We start from the raw sequence: 19,511 nt of genomic DNA, 5'->3' as shown, positions 1-19,511 counted from the left end.
CCCGGGAGCATCCGCTCCTGCAGCCCCAGCAGCGTCCAGCCCTGAACAGCCCCAGTCCCGCGGAGCAAGGCACAGGCTGGGAGCTGCTGCTGCAGGGAGCCGGGCAGCCCCGCTGCCCCCCTTCCCCAGCCCCGCTGCGGGGATGTGCGGGGGCCCGGCCCGGCGGCTGGGCTGAGCAGCAGCAACAGGCAGAGCCCCTGCAGGGCTGGGGGACGCTCTGGGGCTCCCCACTCCATTGCCCCCCCGTTCTCACGGGGCGAGCGTGGGGTCCCTGGTGCAGGGCCCGGGGAGCGGGACACAACCCGGCTCGGTTCGGGTACTTACAGCGGGGCTTGTCCTGGGCTCCCCTGGCGGGGGGAAGCGGGATCACGTGAAGGCACCGAGGGAGGGAGAGCGCCAGGAGTTTCTTCGGCGCCGGCTGCGGTTCTGCCTTTATAGAGCCCACCCGCGGCCACTCCTTGCGAGCCCACAGCTGGGAGGAGACAGCGGCGCGGGGGGGATGCGGGTCCCAGGCTCGGTGCCTGCCAGCGCGGGCAGGGACAGCGCCGGGGCAGGGACAGCGCTGCGGGCACGTGGGGAGTGAGGGCTCCGTCAGTCGGGGCAGCCCCCCCGGCTGCTCCTGGTGCCAACTTCCCCCCAGCCGCCCTCTGCCAGCTCCGGCTCTGGGGTGTGCCCATGCCCATCTGCAGGCTGGTTCATGCCCATCTGCGACCTGAGCCCCAGGCAGAGAAGCCGCCGATGTTGCCGGGTGCAGCAACCGCTGCCAGAGCCCTCGGGGCTGCAGGATGTGCCCAGCTTGCTGCCGGCGGCCTGGCAGGTCCCGGCGCTCATGGCACCATGACGGGCACTGCCGAGGCTGCCAGCAGCACCCAGGCTGCTGTCCTGCTCCCTCCTGCCCGGCAAGCACCCAGCACAGAGCGCCTGGGAGCTGCCCCTGCCCTCAGAGCGCTTTCCTCTACCCTCGGAACCCGCTGTTCCCCCGCAGGCAGGGGTCGGTCCGATAACCCCTCTGTGGCCCGGGGTTATCTGTGCTGAGGGGCAGCAGAGCAGAGCTGCGCCGCGGGCTCGCACCCATCACAGGGAGGCTCTGGGGAGGCTCAGTGCTTACACAGCACTTATCCCCCCACAACTGCTTCGCCAGCATTAACTCCTGCATTGACCCCGCTGCTCCGGGAGCAGAGGGCAGGACCTGCGGGACAGGGAGCACTGCGGCCGCTGCCGGGGAGCCCGCGGAAAGCGGGGCAGCGCAGAGGGAGCGGGCAGGGCAGGGCCCGCAGTGGAGTGAGGGCAGCGCGGCCGAGCCGCCAGCGGTGACGAGTCCCGGGGGGAGGCAAGGCTGCCGAGGGCCGGCGGAGGGGCACCTCCGGGGCTCAGTTGCAGCCGCACACCGCAGCGCGGGCCCGGGCACACCCCGGTACCGCCAGCACCGGAGCCGGTCTGTACCCGACTGCGGCCAGGCTAACGCTGCCCCGGCGGGGACGTGCGTTCGGACGCGCGGGGGTCCCACTGCGGTCACCGGGACAAGCCACGCCCGAGCCCGGCGGGCGGGGGAAGCCCAGCTACGGCACCCGCTGAGCCGCTGCCGCTGCCGGCCCCGCCCCGGCGCCGCTGCCTCTTCAAAGGCGCTTTGTCGGCGACCGCGCCCGGCCTGTGCAGGGACCTGCCCGCCGCGGCTGGGCCGGGCTGGGCCGCAGTGACCGCTTCAGGCCCGAAATAGCGGCGGCGCGGCCCTGCCCGGGGCGGGGCCGGCCCCACACACCCAAGATGGCGCCGCGGCCGCCGCTCCCCTTCCGCGCATGCGCTCCCCGCTCGCCGGAGCGCGGGCTCAGCTGCGTGCAGGCGCCCTCGCGGCGGGCCGGCGGGCAGCGCGCATGTGCTGGGCGGTGGCCGCGCGGCGGCACCTGCGCAGTGCCAAGGGGGGGCGGCCCCGCGCCTGCGCACCGCCGGCCCGCGGTCCCGGCGCAAGATGGCGGCGGCGGGACGGGCGAGGCGGAGGTGGGGCAGGTGTCGCGGCGCCCGGTGCCCGCAGTCCCCGGCAGCACGCACAGGTGAGCGGCGCGCCCGCGGCTGCTCGCGAGCAAGGGAGGGCGGGCGGCGGCGGGCGGGCGGCGGAAGGAGGCGGTGCAAGGAGGCGGCGCAGGCCCGCGGCCGCCATCTTAGAGCGTAGTCGCTGCCGCCGCCGCTGCGCCTGCTTTGGCCGTGTTGGGCCCGCGATCCCGCCGCCGCGCGTGCGCGCGCCCGCGCCCGGAGGCTCCTCCCCGCGGCGCCGTAACGGCCTTCTGTCTCCGCAGCGGCCCCCGCGGGCCCGGCGCGGGACGCCCCGCTATGAGGATGCGGCAACGGCCAGCACGGAGCGACGGCCACGCGTCCCGCCAGGCAGCCCGCCACCGTAAGTACTCGCGGGGCCGCTCGCCTCCGCCCCGCTTCCACCGTGTCCCCGGACTCCTCCCGTCCAGCCTGCAGAGTTGTCGCCGCCGCCGTTTCCGCTCCGCACCCGCTCGGCCCCGGCCCCCTTGGCTGCCCGCCGGTCCCGACCCGCCGCGCCAAGGAGCTCCGTCCGGTCACCAACGCCGGGAGCGCGGCCCCACACGCTTGCTTCCCTGCCCGCGGCTGACGCGGTCCCTGGGCCCCGGCGCGCTCGCCACACGTGTCGGGAGCGGAGCCCCGCTCGGCCCTTGTGCCGCCCGGGCGCAGGCTCTGGCTCTCGGGGACGGGACAGGTACCGATGGAGGGCGGCAGTGGCCTGGCCTCCAGCCTCCCGGAGCGGCTCGGGGATGAGGGAGAATCTTTGCTGTGCCCGGGGGCTGTCGCTGCTCTCTTTTGTCTGCGTTTGCCGTTGTCTTGTGTAAAATCCCGCCTCAGTGAAACGGAAACAAGCAAAGCCCCTGTCCGCTGTACTTCGTCACTTTGTGTCTCCCTCCCCCTTGCTGCGGTCGCTGGTCGCGTTGCTGCTCCTAGGTTGTAAGCTCTCTGGGCAGGGACAGTGTTGTCTGTGAAGTACTGTGTGCGTGGTGTATAAAACCAACCAGAATCACCATAAAATGCTGGATTAGTCTGGATCCCTTTATTATCATTCTGGATCCCTTTTACTGTCTAAGTCCCGACACTAGTTGCATAAAAGTCAGGATTCCCATCAGTTTGCTTTTCCCTTTACCCATACCTGAAGGGTACTTGGATTCAGTACTCATCAAACCTGACCAAGTGATAAAGCTTTTTGCCTACTTCCACCATCGTGGTTTATCCGCAAACAGGAGAAGGCAGAGACAGGGACGGACCCCTCTTTGCCAGTGGGTTTGAGCACCAGCAGGTCGCTGCGGCTGCTGTGTGCTGGCCAGTGCAGGAGGATCTTCAGAGCCAGCACTGTCTGTCACCTCTTGACATTCACTGGGAGCGCTGGTCCCGTCAGTGTGTACTGGTTCATTACAAGGTGTTCTCTGTGTACCGGGCAGGACACATGAGCACCTGTGTGTGCTTCAGTTTGAGCAGGGGCTGAGCATGGCCTGGGAGGGCTCCAGTAGTCCCTCGGCTGGCAGCTGAGGGGCTGCAGCCACTGCCCAGTGCTGGCTGAGCAGCACTGCACGTCCTGCCCTGCACTGGAGCTGTGTGCCAGACGCTCTTGCTGTGGGCTTGGTTGTTGTCACCTGCCTGATTGTGAGCAGAGAGCGAAGCTCCTGGGTCCTGCAGTGCCCCCGACCTCTCACTGCTCACCCTGGCTGGAAGGATGGAAACATCTTCCAAGGTGCTGAGAGGGGTCAGGTTCCTCAGCCCTGGCCTGCATCACACCACTTCCACAGGTGGTACTGCAGGCACCCCAGCTAGTGCCTGCTAACTCGGGGATCCTTTTGGCTCCACCATTCTGCCCCTCTGACAGAGCCAGCAGGTTTTACGGGCAGGGGAATAACTGCAGGTAACTTGGCGTGCAGACCAAACAAGGGGGTTACTTATGAGGTGATCTAAAGTGCATGCACAGCTGGGGTGCTGTGGTGGTCAGTTAGAAACACTTCTGGGTACAAGATTGTGCTGCTGCAGCCCTGACTTCGGTGTTGGCAGCGTATCCCCAGAGGCCTGAGTCGAATTAGGTAACTGAGGTGACAGTAATTATTCAAAATACCTCATTTTCCCGGGGCTTTGCCGCTGTATTTCAGGCTGTGGGGAGGAGCAGGCTGCAGTGCTGCTAGAGAAACCTCCCCGGGGGAGCAGTGGTGACTGAGGAAAAGCCCGGCTCTGTCTCTCTAGCTGACAGCGGTACATTATGATTTAGGGGAGCTGGATTGTCTCACCTGAGCTTCTCCCGTATATAACTGTTGTTATGCAAATGACAAAGTACCAAAGGCTAAAGCTGCCTGAGGCCTTGCAGCTAGGCTGGGCCATGCTGAGGAGAACAGGCCAGGAGGCCCTGAGCCCTGCCTGCGGTTCTCTGAACCACAGGGGCTGTTACCAGTGAAGCAGCAGGGCTGGTTTATACAGCAGAAGTTGTTTAACAAGAGCCATTGGGTTAAATGATGTGCACTTTTGTGTGTGTAGATGTTGTTTTAAAGTGTCTCCGAGTGTGACAGGTCAGATTTGGCTGTGGTGTGAGCGAGGCAGAGGTGGCATATGTTCACAGAGGAGTGGGTTTATGTTCTATGCTCTCAGTGCTGCTCTATGGGCCATGCACTGCGCTCTCAGTAGGGCTTTAGCTGGAAAAAGTGTTTTGAATGCTGGCCTTAAGAGCTCCCTACCTGGCACCAGAGAGCTCAGCATTCCTCCCAGCTAGCTGTGTGTGGGACAGCAGGTATTACTGAGGGCTTAGGGGCTGTGTGCGGGACAGCAGGTATTACTGAGGGCTTAGGTGCTGTGTGCGGGACAGCAGGTATTACTGAGGGCTTAGGTGCTGTGTGTGGGACAGCAGGTATTACTGAGGGCTTAGGTGCTGTGTGCGGGACAGCAGGTATTACTGAGGGCTTAGGTGCTGTGTGTGGGACAGCAGGTATTACTGAGGGCTTAGGTGCTGTGTGTGGGACAGCAGGTATTACTGAGGGCTTAGGTGCTGTGTGCGGGACAGCAGGTATTACTGAGGGCTTAGGTGCTGTGTGCGGGACAGCAGGTATTACTGAGGGCTTAGGTGCTGTGTGCGGGACAGCAGGTATTACTGAGGGCTTAGGTGCTGTGTGCGGGACAGCAGGTATTACTGAGGGCTTAGGTGCTGTGTGCGGGACAGCAGGTATTACTGAGGGCTTAGGTGCTGTGTGTGGGGCAGCAGGTATTACTGAGGGCTTAGGTGCTGTGTGCGGGACAGCAGGTATTACTGAGGGCTTAGGTGCTGTGTGCGGGACAGCAGGTATTACTGAGGGCTTAGGTGCTGTGTGTGGGACAGCAGGTATTACTGAGGGCTTAGGTGCTGTGTGTGGGACAGCAGGTATTACTGAGGGCTTAGGTGCTGTGTGCGGGACAGCAGGTATTACTGAGGGCTTAGGTGCTGTGTGCGGGACAGCAGGTATTACTGAGGGCTTAGGTGCTGTGTGCGGGACAGCAGGTATTACTGAGGGCTTAGGTGCTGTGTGTGGGACAGCAGGTATTACTGAGGGCTTAGGTGCTGTGTGTGGGACAGCAGGTATTACTGAGGGCTTAGGTGCTGTGTGTGGGACAGCAGGTATTACTGAGGGCTTAGGTGCTGTGTGTGGGACAGCAGGTATTACTGAGGGCTTAGGTGCTGTGTGCGGGGCAGCAGGTATTACTGAGGGCTTAGGTGCTGTGTGGACTCGTTCAAACCCTGTTTTATTGCCAGAACGAGCTTGCAGCGCTATAGCTGAATGGACCAAGTGCATCTGGGATCTCCTGCTGTAACACGGGTTTCGTGTCTCTGTTTTCCAGTGTGGTTGCTGAGAAATGGCCAATGAGAATCACAGAAGCCCTGCGGAGGAAGCGTCTCTCATGAGTCACTCACCCGGCACCTCCAACCAGAACCAGCCCAGCTCCCCCAAACCTCTGCGACTGGTGCAGGACCTGCCAGGTAGAGCGCTGCTCCAGGGGGCTCTGGAGCAGGGGAGAGTGCAGGAGGAGCTGGGTGATGCGTGTGTCAGGGCTCTGACAGCAGCGGGGCTGCTGCTGCGGATGCTGCTCTGCTGACTCGTGCTGTGTTCCCAGATGAGCTGGTGCAGGCTGGCTGGGAGAAGTGCTGGAGCAAGCGGGAGAATCGCCCTTACTACTTCAATCGCTTCACTAACCAGTCTCTGTGGGAAATGCCAGTCCTGGGGCAGCACGATGTCATTGTAAGTGCACGCTCTTGGGGGGCTGTGCTGATGGTGGGATGTTGTGCAGGGACAGGTGCCCTGGTCTTGTGGGTGTCAGACTGCACATGTGGGAGGGTCTTCACTGCCTCCAGAGCTCCTTGTGAAGTCCATTGTGTGGCTTGGTTCCAATGAATGTTCTTCCTCCTGGTGCACACTCGGCTGGTGCTGTTCTGGGGTGGTGCTCTGCTCAGAGAGCACCCTGGGGGAGCTGTGATGCATTGTTCTCAACTAAGTCATAAAAAAACCAACCAGCACAGGTCTAGAAGGGAATTTTTTGCTTCCTTCATGTGTGAGCGTTGGTGCTCTTCTGTCCCTCTATGTCAGGCTAGGACTGAGGGCTTATTGTCTTTGTCTGGGACTCAGGTGTGTCCTGGTTCAGCAGCAGCAGTCATTTTTCTCCTCAGTAGCTGGCCCAGCGCTGTGGTTTTGACTTCAGCCTGGGAACAGCGCTGACAACACCGATTGTTTTAGTTGCTGCTCAGTGATGTTGACTATGACCAAGGACTTTGTGAGCCTCAGGGTCTGCAAGGGAGGGCAAGGGAAGCCGAGACAGGACACCTGACCCAAACTGACCAAAGGGGTATTCCATACCACAGCACATCATGCCCAGTATAGAAACTGGGGGCAGGTACCCGACAGGGCTAGATCACTGCTCAGGTGGGATGGGTATCAGTCAGTGGGTGGTGAGCGGTTGTATTCTCTTCCATTGTTATTTCCCTTATCATTATTGTTACTGGTGGTAGCAGCAGTGGTTTGTGTTATACCTTCGTTACTGGACTGTTCTCATCTCAACCCGTGGGAGTTGCATTCTTTCCATGCTCCTCCCCATCCCTTTGGGAGCGGGGCGAGGAAGAAGGGGGGCAGTCAGTGAGCGGCTGCCTGGTTCTGAGTTACAGGCTGGGCTAAAGCACAACAGTTCTTTGTGGCACTAACACGTGCTATTGTTGTTTGGGTGCTCACAGTCAGACCCTCTGGGATTGAACGCGGCTCCGATGCCCCTGGAAGGTGGGATGATAGATGCCTCTGTGGAGAGCAAGCAGAGGAAGAGGAGATTCTCTGAGGAGGTTCCACCAAGCGGCAACAGTCTGAAAAAGCCCAAGGTGGGTCTGGTGCTGTGAAACAAACAGGTTTAAGGATGTTGCTCCACCTGAAACCTGGGGGTCTGGAACTCGCATCTGGGTTTTTGAGCTGTGCAGGGTCAGGCCACCCTGGTGTAGCTCAGCTGATACTCAGAAAGTAGAAGAGCAGAAGCAGACTCGGGTCCTGCCAGGTCATCATTTCTCTCCTATGGCCTGAGTCAAACCATGGGAGCTGGCAGATCACAGACTGGGACTGAGAAGCAGCTGGGACATCACAGACTGGGACTGAAGCAGGGTGACTTGCACATCCATGTTAATGTGCACCAGCACAGGCAGAATGTGCTGCAGCAGTTTGGGGGTATCCCGAGTGCTGCTTAGCAGGACCATTGGCTGCACCGGCTGCTTCCCCTTTACCTGTTTCTGTGGGGCAGTAATTCATCTTTTACACCCCCAGGCTGACCTCCCAGGGAACCCGGCTGCTCAGCCAGTCCCCAGCTCTCCCAGTGTTCCAGGAAGCTCTGTTCTGAAGGCATGGTGTGTTTCACCTGAAGATAAACAGCAGGCAGCTCTCTTACGACCAACTGAGTGAGTTGTCTCCATTTGTCTGCTGTCCTTTTCTTGGTGGTAGATCAGACATCTCTGAAGCAGAACCTGAGGGATGTAACACCCCCTCTATCATTGCAAGGAGCCTGGATAGTTCAGTTTCCTGGCTGGTCAGACAGCCCAAGGAAGCACCTTTAGAATATTTGATAATGAATTAGGCCATGATCTGGCCACCCTGATGACATTTTCTTCTCCCATAGAGTGTATTGGGACCTGGATATTCAGACAAACGCAGTGATTAAGCAGAGGGCACCATCTGAAGTGCTTTCTCCACACCCTGAGGTGGAGCTGCTTCGATCCCAGCTCATTCTCAAGCTGCGGCAACATTACCGTGAGCTCTGCCAGCAGCGAGAAGGTGGGTTCCTGTTGGCTCCCCTGGTCACCTCAGTCTGCAGTACTGAGTGGTCTGCCTTTTGGTTGTCTGTCTTGTCCTGGGATCTCCTTTTGTGGTGGTTTTACTCTCTGTGACATTGTCTGTTATATACTTACTTATCAGGCAGAATTCCAATGTGATGATCCTTATCAGAGCTTTTGGGCACACCTTTGTCATGTTGGTTAGACCCTTTTCCTGTGTTTCTTCAGGGATTGACCCCCCAAGGGAGTCCTTTAATCGCTGGATGTTGGAGAGGAAGGTGATTGACAAAGGGACAGATCCTCTTTTACCGAGTGACTGCGAGCCAGTAGTGTCTCCTTCCATGTTCAGAGAGATCATGAATGACATTCCCATCAGGTACTGTTCAAAGCAGGGCACCTTGCTGGGATGGCTTTGGGTAGGTCTGGTCCAGTGATATATTTATCTGCCTTGGTTTTGTGCTCTTGTGTTTTACACTGGGGATGAAGTGGGGTGCTGGGGGTGTCAGTCCGGGGAACTGGACCTGGCCTCTGTGGCAGCTGTGGAACTGATGCATCTGATTTTAAACTCATCTCAGGTTGTCCAGGATAAAGTTCCGGGAGGAGGCCAAGAGACTGCTCTTCAAGTACGCTGAGGCTGCGAAGCGGCTGATAGAGTCCAGGTGGGAGTTCCTCTTGCATTGCTGCCATGCTCAGAGGAGAAAAGAAAGTTACAGGGACTTCAGAAGGAGCTGCTGCATCCCGTTATTCAGCATTGGTCATAATCTTACTGAGGAGAAGTAAGGTTAGGAACATACAGAAGAAAACCAGTAGTGCTGGAGGCATCCCTTGATAGAGTGTTGGGAAGCTGAGTGAAAGCAGAGACAAGTGAGAATCTGTGAGATGCTGGACATGGAGTGTCTTCTGCCATTTATCCCTGAGAAAAACTGCTCAAGCAGTCACTGCTGTTGAAGAGCAACAAGCTTCCAGTAGTATTTTATTATACCATGTGGGATTTCTCTGACAGATTCTGCCACAGGACAGAGTTGAGGAAGATGACAGCCACTGGGGAAATGGAAAGCTTGTTAATGGGGTGGTTTTCTCAGAGCCACAAGCTCTGAGCAGCAGCTGCATTTGGAAATGAGAGGCAGGGTCAAAACGGGTCATTTCCAAGATAGATAAATGCTTTCTCTGCCTCTCCTGCAGGGAGGGCATTAGGCAGCTGCGCTGTCCTTGGCAGTCCCTAGTTGTGCAGATGTCTGGAAGCCCTTTCCAGAGGAGGCCTGGAGGGAGCAGTAGCAGAGCTGTGGTGGTGGATGGATTCTCTTGCCCTGCAGCTGTGTGTTAACTGCTGCTGCTCCCTTTCGAGCAGGAGTGCTTCGCCAGACAGCAGGAAGGTGGTGAAGTGGAACGTGGAGGACACCTTCAGCTGGCTGCGACGGGACCATTCTGCCTCTAAGGAGGACTACATGGTCAGTATCCCTCTGTGTGGGCAGCTGAGCACAGGGAGCCTGGGAAAGGATGGGAAAGCCACAGGAAAAGCCCTTATCTGACATGGTGGGGATGGATGAAGGTCCTTCTGGAGAAGGCTGCGACTGCTTTCCTTTACTCTGGTTTGGGAGCGCCGGAGGCTTCGCATCCCTCTGGTGGGATGCGTGAGGGCCTCTGGTTCTCTGGTTCTTCAGGACCGCCTGGAGCACTTACGCAAACAGTGTGGGCCCCACGTGTCTGCTGCAGCGAAGGACTCTGTTGAAGGCATCTGCAGTAAGATTTACTACATATCCCTTGAGTACGTCAAGCGGATCCGGGAGAAGAATCTTGCCATACTCAAAGAGAACAATATATCTGGTACGCAGTCAGCTCGGAGGAGCTATCAGGCTACTGCACCGCAGCACAAACATCCGCTGGCTTGGCCCCACTCCAGCAGCAGCATGTTCTGGGGGGTGCTCTGAGACCATGGGGCTGAGTTTCATAGTCAGGAATAGCCAGTCCAGCATAGGTCTTAGCTGGCACTCCCACCGGAGTGCAGAGGCAAAGTGCATTCCGTCAGGTGCTGTGGCCATCTCTGATATCAGGTGTCATAAATGATGATTTATCAGGATGAAGCAGCTTGTTAGGAGCTGACCCCAGTGCACAGAGGGTCAGTTCATTGCCCTGGATCATACCTTTTTGCTGTACTTGTGCATGAATTCCTGGGGACAGCTGACAATCCCTTTCCTCCACAGCATTCTTCCTTTTCTGGCAGATCTTTTCTTTGTTCTTTCTTCCTAGTTTATGTCTGTATTTCTGCCTCTGGTCACCTTTTGCTTCCTACATGGTTCCTGCTGCTTTCACCATCACCGTTCCATAGTCCTTTTCCTTTTCAAGCCCTACGTCTCCTCAGACTCACTTCAGATCCCAGTGTGTGCCTTTGGCTGCTCTTGTTTTTTCTGCTTTTCTTCCCACCTGATTGAATCCCTCATTCCTTCTAACTAATCTCTCCCATGAGCTCTCTCTCTCCCAGCTGAAGCTGCTGCCCATGATGGGTAACCACAAGGTAGCAGGAAGATTCCTTTGCCTCCTGTGCTTGACAACCTGGGAATATCTATTGTGGTTTGGATGAGTTTGGGGCAAACTGAAATAAGTATAGCAATAAGGAGGGTGTTTTACTTGTCTGAATGCGCCTCATGATGCTGGGGTGGTTGTGTGCAGCCTACAGGTCTGTCTTAGAGATGGATCTTTCCTGTGCTCTGGCAGTGGGTGATGGAATTAATTTGGGGAATCAGCTCAGAACCTAGGTAGCTGCTTATGGGATCTGTGAAGGATCACCATGTGCTTCTGGGGGGACCACTCTGCTCTTCAGCCCTGTTCCTGTCACTGCATGTTTGGAGGTGAAGGGAAGATCTGTCCCACATGTCCTTGGGTTCTAATGGGCTGCCTTTCTCTTTACGCTCTGCAGCTGAGGTGGAGGCTCCCGAGGTGCAGGACCGGCTGGTGTACTGCTACCCAGTGAGGCTGGCCATCCCCTCCCCGCCGCTGCCCAGCGTGGAGATGCACATGGAGAACAACGTGGCGTGCGTGCGGTACAAGGGGGAGATGGTCAAAGTGAGCCGCAACTACTTCAGCAAACTGGTGCGTGCTGAGCCCTGGGGCTGTGCCCCTGTCCTGCGAGGGGAGGGACGGTGCAGGGGGCTGCTGACACTGCCCTGAGCGCAGCTGCTCCCACCGTAGCCAGGGGCAGGCTCCTGCTGGGAATAGCCCCAAGGTGACGGGGTGTGTGTATGTGTGTGTGTGTGTGTGCTGGACACAAACTGTGCTGCAGGAGCGGCCATGCCCGCAGGGAGGCAGCTCTTGCCGAGGCACTTGCTGGTGGGTGCCTTCATAGAATCATAGAATAGTTGGGGTTGGAAAGGACCTTCAGATCATCCAGTTCCAACCCCTGCCATGGGCAAGGACACCTCGCTCTAAACCATCTCACCCAAGGCCTCGTCCAACCTGGCCTTGAACACTGCCAGGGATGGAGCATTCACAACCTCCCTGGGCACCCATTCCAGTGCCTCACCACCCTCACAGGAAAGAATTTCCTCCTTATATCCCATCTAAACTTCCCCTGTTTCAGTTTGAACCCATTACCCCTTGTCCTATCACTACAGTCCCTAATGAAGAGTCCCTCCCCAGCATCCCTATAGGCCCCCTTCAGATACTGGAAGGCTGCTCTGAAGTTCATGCTAGTCAGGAGCTCGTGGTTCCCTCACGTGGTGAGAGCAGATGTGCTGACGGCCTCCATGCAGAGCCCCACCAGCTCCTGCTGCTGCTGCTGAGCCTTCCTCTCCGGGCGTGTTCGTGTGCTCTTGTCTGTGCTCATTGTGTCTGTGCTTACTGCTGAGCTTTCTCTTGCAGTGGCTCCTGTACCGGTACAGTTGCATTGACGACTCTAGCTTTGAAAAGTTCCTGCCCAGGGTTTGGTGCCTTCTCCGTCGATACCAGGTGCTGTATATCAGAAAGCCTCACTAATAGAAACTTTACATCTGTGCTCTGGGAGAGGCCCACAGCTCCAGGAGCCTGATGCAAAATAGAGTTTAAACCGGGTCTGTGGTCTGCTGCCGGTGCTTGGAGACAGGACTGAGGTCAGGGGAGCAATTGTGATCTTGACAGGAGACCTCAGTGGGAGTGGAGATAATCATTTATGAGAGAAACCTTCAGTAGTTGTGGACCCTGAGGCCCAGGTGAAGGCTCATGGGGGATATGTGTGAAAATTGACACTTGGTTTGTGGGGCCTGAGTTGGCTGAAATCTCTAAAGAGCGTTCTTGGGTACATGCAGGGGACCTACACGATTTGAGAGAGGACGAGGGGGCCCTGCGTACCTAGAGGAGTGGGTGCATGGACGTGGCCTTGGGTCCGTGGTCAGTGAAGGGAGCAGCAGGAACAGCGAGTGCAGGCACGGCTCACCCAGGCTTTGCTCTCCTCAGATGATGTTTGGTGTGAATCTCTATGAAGGAACTGGTCTGCAGGGGTCACTTCCCGTGCACGTCTTCGAAGCGCTCCACAAGCTCTTTGGAGTGAGTTTTGAATGCTTTGCCTCGCCTCTGAATTGCTATTTTAAACAGTACTGTTCGGCCTTCTTGGATACAGACGGGTATTTTGGATCCAGGGGGTGAGTCCACGTTTGGTGCTGTTTCTGTGTGGATGCAGGGCGGGTTCTGTGGAGGAGGGGGTGTGGATGCAGGGCTGCAGAAGGGCAGTGAGTGGACACAGACTGGCTGCGAAAGGCCTCTGATCCTGGGGTGATGCAGTTTGTGGGTCTGCCAGCACTTGTCCCTGTTCTGGAGAGTGGAGACCCGGGCCCTCAATCAGCTTAGATCAGCAGGCACCTGCAGTGAGGACTGTGGAGTGTGTCCCCAGGGACCAGCACCACTGGTCAGACTGCACTGCCAGGGATTTGGGCTTTCCAAGAGTCTGACTGCCTTTCCTGAGGAAACATGCTTTCTAAGGTATGAAAATGAGAACTGCAGCCTCTCTGACGGGGATCTTTGCCTTTTCCTCCAGCCCGTGCCTGGATTTTTTTCCTGTAAGTGGCTCTTTCGAGGTAAATCCTCCGTTCTGTGAGGAGCTGATGAATGCCATGGTCTCTCACTTTGAGGTATGTGTGCTCACGTGTGGAGCTGCATCTGTCCTGTCCTCCCCACTGCTCCCGCAGCCTCAGCAGGGCTGTGATGCAGCAGGTGAAGGAGGGTGGCTGCTGCAGCGCTGCTCTAGAACAGAACTGTTTCCTGTCCATCATTGCTCTGCCAGCGCTGAGGTTGTTCATTTTCTCTTTGAACAGAAACTGCTGGAGAGCTCCACTGAGCCTCTGTCCTTCATCGTCTTCATCCCCGAGTGGCGGGACCCCCCTACAACAGCCCTGATCCGCATGGAGCAGAGCAAGTTCAAGCGGCACCAGCTCAGCCTGCCAGCCTTCGACCACGAGTACCGCAGCGGCTCCCAGCACGTCTGCAAAAAGTAGGCCTCTTCCTGGGATCCTTCTGGGAATGCCAGTCTGAGCCATGTGGCAGAAATGGCCTAAGTTGGTATCAATGGGAACAGGGAGCAGGCAAGGACAAGGGCAGGGCTCACCCCCATGTGTGAGTTTCATGTTGCTTTCATGACTGCTGAGGTATTTTTGCCACAAAAGGCTTGTGAATGGTGTCTTCCTTGGCACAGGGTCAGCCTGATCAGATCCTGCCTGGGCTGCTGTGGGGATCGGCTCTGGTCCACCACTGGGGAGCAGCTGAGCAGCAGTGATGCTGCAGTGTTCAGAGTCACTGGGGGGAAGCAGAGCAAGGGGCAGGTGGGATCTCAGTGGAGCAAGTTGGCTGCTGGTCTGCTGCTGAAGAAACAAGTTCAGGCAACAGCTTGTTTAAGCAACAAGTGCTCAGACACTGAAGTTCTCTGTACCTGGTTAAGAGACACCTTAGTGTGACAAGTCTCCCTCTGCAGGGACAGTGATGCACGTGCTGGTAGAGAGCAACGTGGCTGTGCAGCATCAGTGCTTCTCTTCTGAAAGTTCATGAGCCTCTGCCTTTACTGAGAAGTGCCTGGTACTGCACTGTGCCCACTCTTGTGCTCAGGGTAATGGGAGAATATGAGAGAGAAGGTACCCTTGTCCTGGATGTGGCACAGGAAGAGGAGGGCAGGCAGTGGGTCTGGGTGCGTTCCAAGTTGGAGATGCTGAGTGCCGGTTGTCTTCTCTTCCAGAGAGGAGATGTACTACAAGTCTGTGCACAACACGGCCATCCTCTTCCTGCAGAACAGCGCAGGCTTTGCCAAGTGGGAGCCCACCCCGGAGCGGCTGCAGGAGCTCGTTGCAGCCTACAAGCATTCAGGCCGGACCCTCAGCTCCTCCTCCTCATCTTCCTCCTCCTCCTCCTCCCTAGCGGACAAAGAGCGGGAGCTGGGCCGAGAGCAGAGCAGCAGCCGGGACACTAATGCCAACTGAGGCGCAGGGTGGGAGCAGAGGGGAGCAGGGGGGCAGTGACGGACTCTGCCTGCGCGGCACCGGCCGCAGGGGACTCCTGCGCGGCAGCTCCGCGGCACCGCTGCCCCTCGCGAACTGCACAGCGCCCACGCACCGCGGGAGCCGCGGGAGGGGAGGCTCCGGCAGCGCCGGGCACGGGAGCCGGCGCGGTGCTGAGGAGGAGCCGCAGCGCCCAAGGAAGGGGCAGCCGCAGCCGCAGCCGCAGCCGCAGGCCCGGTGCAAGGACGGACAGAGGGACGGGCGGGAAGCGCGAGTGCTCGGCACCGGTACCGGCACCGTGGCTGGAGGGGCCTGGCAGCGCCCGCAGCCCAGCACCGGCAGGACAGCACCGGGCAGAGCCCGGGGGCTCCTGCAGCCAGGGCGGCACCAGTGCAGCTCCGTGTCCATAGTGTAAATAGCTACGTCCGCGGCGCCGCAGCTCGCGAGGCTGCTCCCATCGCATCCGTGTTTCTTTCCCTTGTGTGAGTCCCGTGTTCGCCGACGCTGTGTTGCCCTATGGGGAGGAGCGGAGCAGAGGAGCTCCTTTGGTGTGTAAAGTCTTTGCAGCTGTTTTGTAGTCGTCGTGGTTTTTACGCAGAGCCTCTGGGCTTTATTTAACCTCCTTGGGTTTTGTTTTTTAAGGATTAATTTAACACCGCTAACCATTTTATTACTTTTATCAAGAAGAGCAAAGTCTATTTTTGATTTCTGTTTCCTAGTTCTTAGGAACATTAAAAACCAGCATTACAGCTCTGCGCCGGCTCCGCACCGTTCCTTCTCACAGCCCGGGCTGTGCTCACCCCATGGCCTCCCTCTGGATGACAGGTAGAAAACCCTTGGGGTTTCTCAGCTCCACCTGACCCGTTCTGTGCTGCCCATGGCTCCTGGGAACAGGTTTTTCCCAATGGCTGGTGTGAGCCTCTGAAGCCCCCCAGCTGCTGCCACGGTGAGGGCTTGGCTCTCCCTGCCCTGGCTCCTGCTCGGCCTCTTCAGCGCAGACCCAGCCCGTGTCGGCTCGCACGGTCTCAGCTCTTGGTGCTTTGGGAGCCCTTTGTCCCAGACAGGGAGGCCCAGGCTGAGCCTCATGGCACAAAGCAGCCACCGGTGCCATGCCAAGAGCCAGCCTGGGCAGCCTGCAGGGGGCCCTGATGGCCCTGGTGAGAGGAGAGGTTCCTGGGGTGAATGCACCCGACTTCCCCCTGGGGTCTTGCTTCAGCTCCTGCCTTCAGTCTCCCCGTGTCCTGGCTGTTGGGTGAAGGAGCTGTCACTGCCCCCGGTCTCTCCTGGCCTGAGGCTGTGAGGGCGGCTCAGGGGTTCACAGCCGTGCTCATTCCCTGATGCAGCGTTCCTGCGGGCCCAGAATTGCCTGCAGTCCTCTGGAGCATTTCCCTGCCCGTGGACAGGGCAGGAGGGGCCCGGCTCCGAGTGCCCCCTGCTCCAGCATCCCCACAGCTCTCCAGGGATGCTTTCCATGATGATCCAGGGGATCATTGAGACCGCCTGGCCCTGGAAGCTGCAGCTTCAGAAACCTTTTCTGCCTGGTACTCGATACTTTGAGCCATGGGAGCTGGTTCCTCAGGTGCAGGTGAGCGGAGGCACGAGCCCTGGGGGGAGTCAGCAAGTGCTCCTTGGGGGTCTGGCCCCAGGTGCTGCCCATTGCCTTGGTAAGTACCTCGTTGCTGAGGTCTCAGTGGAGGTGAGTGCTCAGTGCAGGGAGCCCCGTGCTTTCCTCTGCAGGACACCCCCTTTATCCAGGCAGAGAGCAGAAGGTGGAAGGGGGGGGTTTGTGGTTGCTGCTATCCCTGGCGCTTCCCTTGAGCAAGTGGAGGGGATGGGTTCTGAGCAGCAGCACCCCAGGACCCAGTCGGGTCTGTGCAAGGGGCTGCAGGGACGGGGCCACAGCTGGGAACACTGGGGGGGCATGGGCAGGAGTGGGGGGATGAGCCCAGCGCTCCCGGGAGCTGGACGGGTCCTGGGCCCTGCTTATCCCCAGCTCGCAGATGGTGTGAGCTGATGGCTGCTCCTCCGGGCAGCTCCAGTGGCAGTGGCTGCGCTGGGGTGGGCCAGAGCCGAGCTCCTCAGGGTGTGGGCGTTAATTACAGGGCAGGTCTGGAGCTCAGGACAAAGCCTTCATTTCCCTGGGGAGCGGCACGGACGCCCTGTCCCACCCCCGGGGGCTGGGGGCAGCGACTCAGCACTGGTGAGGGCTGGAGCCCACCTGCACATCCAGGCTCAGGCGGGTCTGGGGCCATGCTGGGGTCCTCCTGCGGGGCAGCGCTGGGAGCGGGGTTTGTCCTGCCCGGGCTGGGGGGGCTCTGCTTGCCCCTGCCCATCGGGGCTCCTGGAAACACTGGGCCCTGTGAGGGGGGCAGGCGGGGGGCGTTGGCACAGGCTGGGGTAAGGGGGTGCCTGGATCTGGGAAGTGCCGCAGCCCCCGTGCGCCCCCAGCCCCGGCTCCTGGGCTGCAGGGGTGGGGCGAGGGGCCCAGGCACATGCAGGCAGGGGCGAGCGTTTCCCTGCACCCCAGGACCTGCTTTGTGAGGTGCTGCTGGGGCCGGGACGGGCGTGCGGGGCCCTCCCCAGGGGCGTTCGTGCCCGGGGCTGAGCAGGAGCCGCCATTCCCGGGCCGGGGCTATGCCAGTGCTGGGGGTGCCCCAGGACCCCGCTCTGCGGCCGTGCTGTCCCCAGGGCCAGGGGCTGCAGGGTCCCTGCTGCCGCATCCCCAGGCAGGGAGGGAGCATCCTCAGGGCCGCGCAGGAGCAAAGGGGCAGCAGAGCTGCACTGATCCCCCGGCACCGACCGCCTGCAGCCTGTAAGGGGCCCAGGGGATGCCCCCGCCCCGGCTGTGCCCCGCGGTGTGCGTGAGCCTGACCCGAGCTCCGCACAGCACCGGCCCCGGCCGAGCATCCTCCTCCCGCTCTCCGTTGCCAGGCCAACGCCGCGTTGGATGCCGGCAGCCCCTGCGCCAGGGCCTCCGCAGCGTGGTGAGCAGCAGCCCCACACCTCCCCATGGGGTGCCCGCTGCTGCCGGCCCCCCTCCTGTCTCCGCGACGGACACCGACCCACGGCTGCGTCCCCCGCCGGAGCCCCGGTGCACACCGCAGGTACGGAGGGTGCTGGGGAGGTGAAGGGCAGGGTGGTCCCTGCAATCAGCAGAGCCCGTGTCCAAGCCCCAGGAGCCTGCACACATGGGGAGGGACGAGCACCCGGGCCCAGGGCCCTCACCCTGCAGCCGGTGCCGGTGCCGGTGCCTCCCTCCCAGCCGGACACCGAGGCAGGGATGCGGCTGAGCCCCAGCGCCTGGATCCGGGCTGTGCCAGCCCTGGGAGGGGGCAGCTGCTGGTGCCGGTGCCGCAGCTGCACTGCCCTGGGGCTGGGCAGGACCCTGCCGATGGGGCCAGGCGGGACCCGGCCCTCGGAGCTCAGAGCGGGTCCCCTCTGCCCCCAGCGCGGGCAGCCCCCGGCCCGCCCCCCGGGACCATGGCGCAGCGGGACGGCGAGCCCGGCCCTCGGACGACGGCGCTGGCGGCTGCCGAGCTCGAGTGCAAGATCTGCTACAGCCGCTACGACGCCCGCTCCCGCAGGCCCAAGGTGCTCGGCTGCGGCCACCGCCTCTGCGCCCGGTGCCTGCGCAAGATGGTGCCGCCGGGGGATGCATCCCCCCGCCAGCTCCGCTGCCCCTTCTGCCGCCAGCACAGCCCCGTGCCCGCTGGGGACGTGCAGCGGCTGCGGGACGATGCCGAGGCGCTGGCGCTGCTGACGGGCTCTGAGCGGGACGAGCAGCGGGGGCCCCCCCGCTCCCCCGAGGTCCTGCTGTGCCCCAGCGTGCTGGAGCCCGCGCCCAGCCCCGAGTGCCTGGTGGTCACCATCCTGGAGGTGCCCGAGGACGTGTCCCCGCCCGAGGGGCTGGGCAGGCTGGAGGTGGTGCGGTTGTACCGCCCGGCCAGCCTAGGCGCGCTGCCCTGCCGCGGGCCCGGCCACAAGTGCCGCTCCTGGGGGTGGCGAGCAGTGCCCCGCTTCATCCTGGGCGTCCTCTGCCTGCTCTACTTCAGCTCCCTGCCCTTCGGCATCTACCTCCTGCTCATTGAGCACCACAGCCTGGGCATCGTCCTCGTCAGCCTCGTCCCCTGCACCCTCCTCCTCTGCATCATCTACAGCCTCTGCCAGTGTCTGTGCCGCGAGGTCTTTGGGTTTCCCCACTCCTGACCCTGCCTGCTGAGCTCTGTGCCGCGCAGGGGAGGTTCGGGGCACCTTGGAGCCTTGTCCCTTGGCTATGGGTGCTCCTGCCCCACGGCTGACCCGGCCTGGAGCCCTGCCTGGACCATGGGGAGATCCGTGCCTGCTGCTGCCCCTCGCAGAGCAGCGCCGGCTTCTGCAGGAGCTCGGTGCAGCCCCGGAGCGCTCAGCCCGGAGCCTTGACCCTCGTCATCCCCCGCAGCAGAGCGGGACCCGGGCTGAGTGCGGAGCGGCCGCCAGGAGGGGAACCGCAGCCGCGGGCAGAGCCCGTTTCCAGCTCTGGCGCATTAAACTCCGTGGTGCAGCCCTGCCCCGTCTCTGCCTCCCAGGGCCCTGCTCCCTTCTCCTCTCCCTGCCCTGGCCCCCTTTGCACCCCGGGGCTGTGCAGAGCCGCCTGCCACAACCCGGCCCCGGAACAGAAGCCTGGGCCCGGGCCTGGCAGCCGATGTCCGGTCGGTGCCATCCCTGTGTGGTGCCTCCCACATCCCCCTCACCCCTTGTCTGCACCTCCCTGCGCT

General features: G+C 60.7%; 2 protein-coding genes across 3 annotated transcripts; both read left to right on the top strand.

Annotated features, from left to right (window-relative positions):
• Nucleotides 1-1,984: 1,984 nt before the first annotated feature.
• PCIF1 (phosphorylated CTD interacting factor 1) lies at nucleotides 1,985-14,761 on the top strand. 2 transcript variants are annotated; one of them, XM_061361341.1, is made up of 17 exons: nucleotides 1,985-2,048; nucleotides 2,292-2,389; nucleotides 5,854-5,992; nucleotides 6,127-6,251; nucleotides 7,235-7,372; nucleotides 7,806-7,936; nucleotides 8,155-8,309; nucleotides 8,537-8,684; nucleotides 8,884-8,967; nucleotides 9,657-9,756; nucleotides 9,970-10,132; nucleotides 11,223-11,395; nucleotides 12,164-12,250; nucleotides 12,734-12,918; nucleotides 13,311-13,404; nucleotides 13,588-13,763; nucleotides 14,499-14,761. In XM_061361341.1, the coding sequence occupies exons 3-17, from the start codon at nucleotides 5,869-5,871 to the stop codon at nucleotides 14,737-14,739; spliced, it is 2,124 nt and encodes a 707-aa protein (XP_061217325.1). In that variant the 5' UTR covers nucleotides 1,985-2,048; nucleotides 2,292-2,389; nucleotides 5,854-5,868; the 3' UTR covers nucleotides 14,740-14,761. The 2 variants fall into 2 exon arrangements, with proteins under 2 accessions (XP_061217325.1, XP_061217324.1); XM_061361340.1 differs by lacking the exon at nucleotides 1,985-2,048 and having other exon boundaries at nucleotides 2,267-2,389.
• A 2,825-nt stretch (nucleotides 14,762-17,586) lies between these two features.
• LOC133216715 (E3 ubiquitin-protein ligase RNF182-like) lies at nucleotides 17,587-19,100 on the top strand. Its single transcript, XM_061361706.1, has 2 exons — nucleotides 17,587-17,861; nucleotides 18,206-19,100. Exons 1-2 carry the CDS (start codon nucleotides 17,705-17,707, stop codon nucleotides 18,961-18,963), a joined length of 915 nt encoding a protein of 304 aa, XP_061217690.1. The 5' UTR covers nucleotides 17,587-17,704; the 3' UTR covers nucleotides 18,964-19,100.
• Nucleotides 19,101-19,511: the final 411 nt, after the last annotated feature.

This window comes from Neopsephotus bourkii, unplaced genomic scaffold (assembly GCF_033783945.1).
Source record: "Neopsephotus bourkii isolate Nb327-2 ecotype Australia unplaced genomic scaffold, CSIRO-AGI_Nbou_v1 NB_1060, whole genome shotgun sequence".
NCBI classification, from domain to species: Eukaryota; Metazoa; Chordata; class Aves; order Psittaciformes; family Psittacidae; genus Neopsephotus; species Neopsephotus bourkii.
Note: the sequence above shows the minus strand (reverse complement) of the source record. Positions and strands in the feature narration are given on the sequence as shown.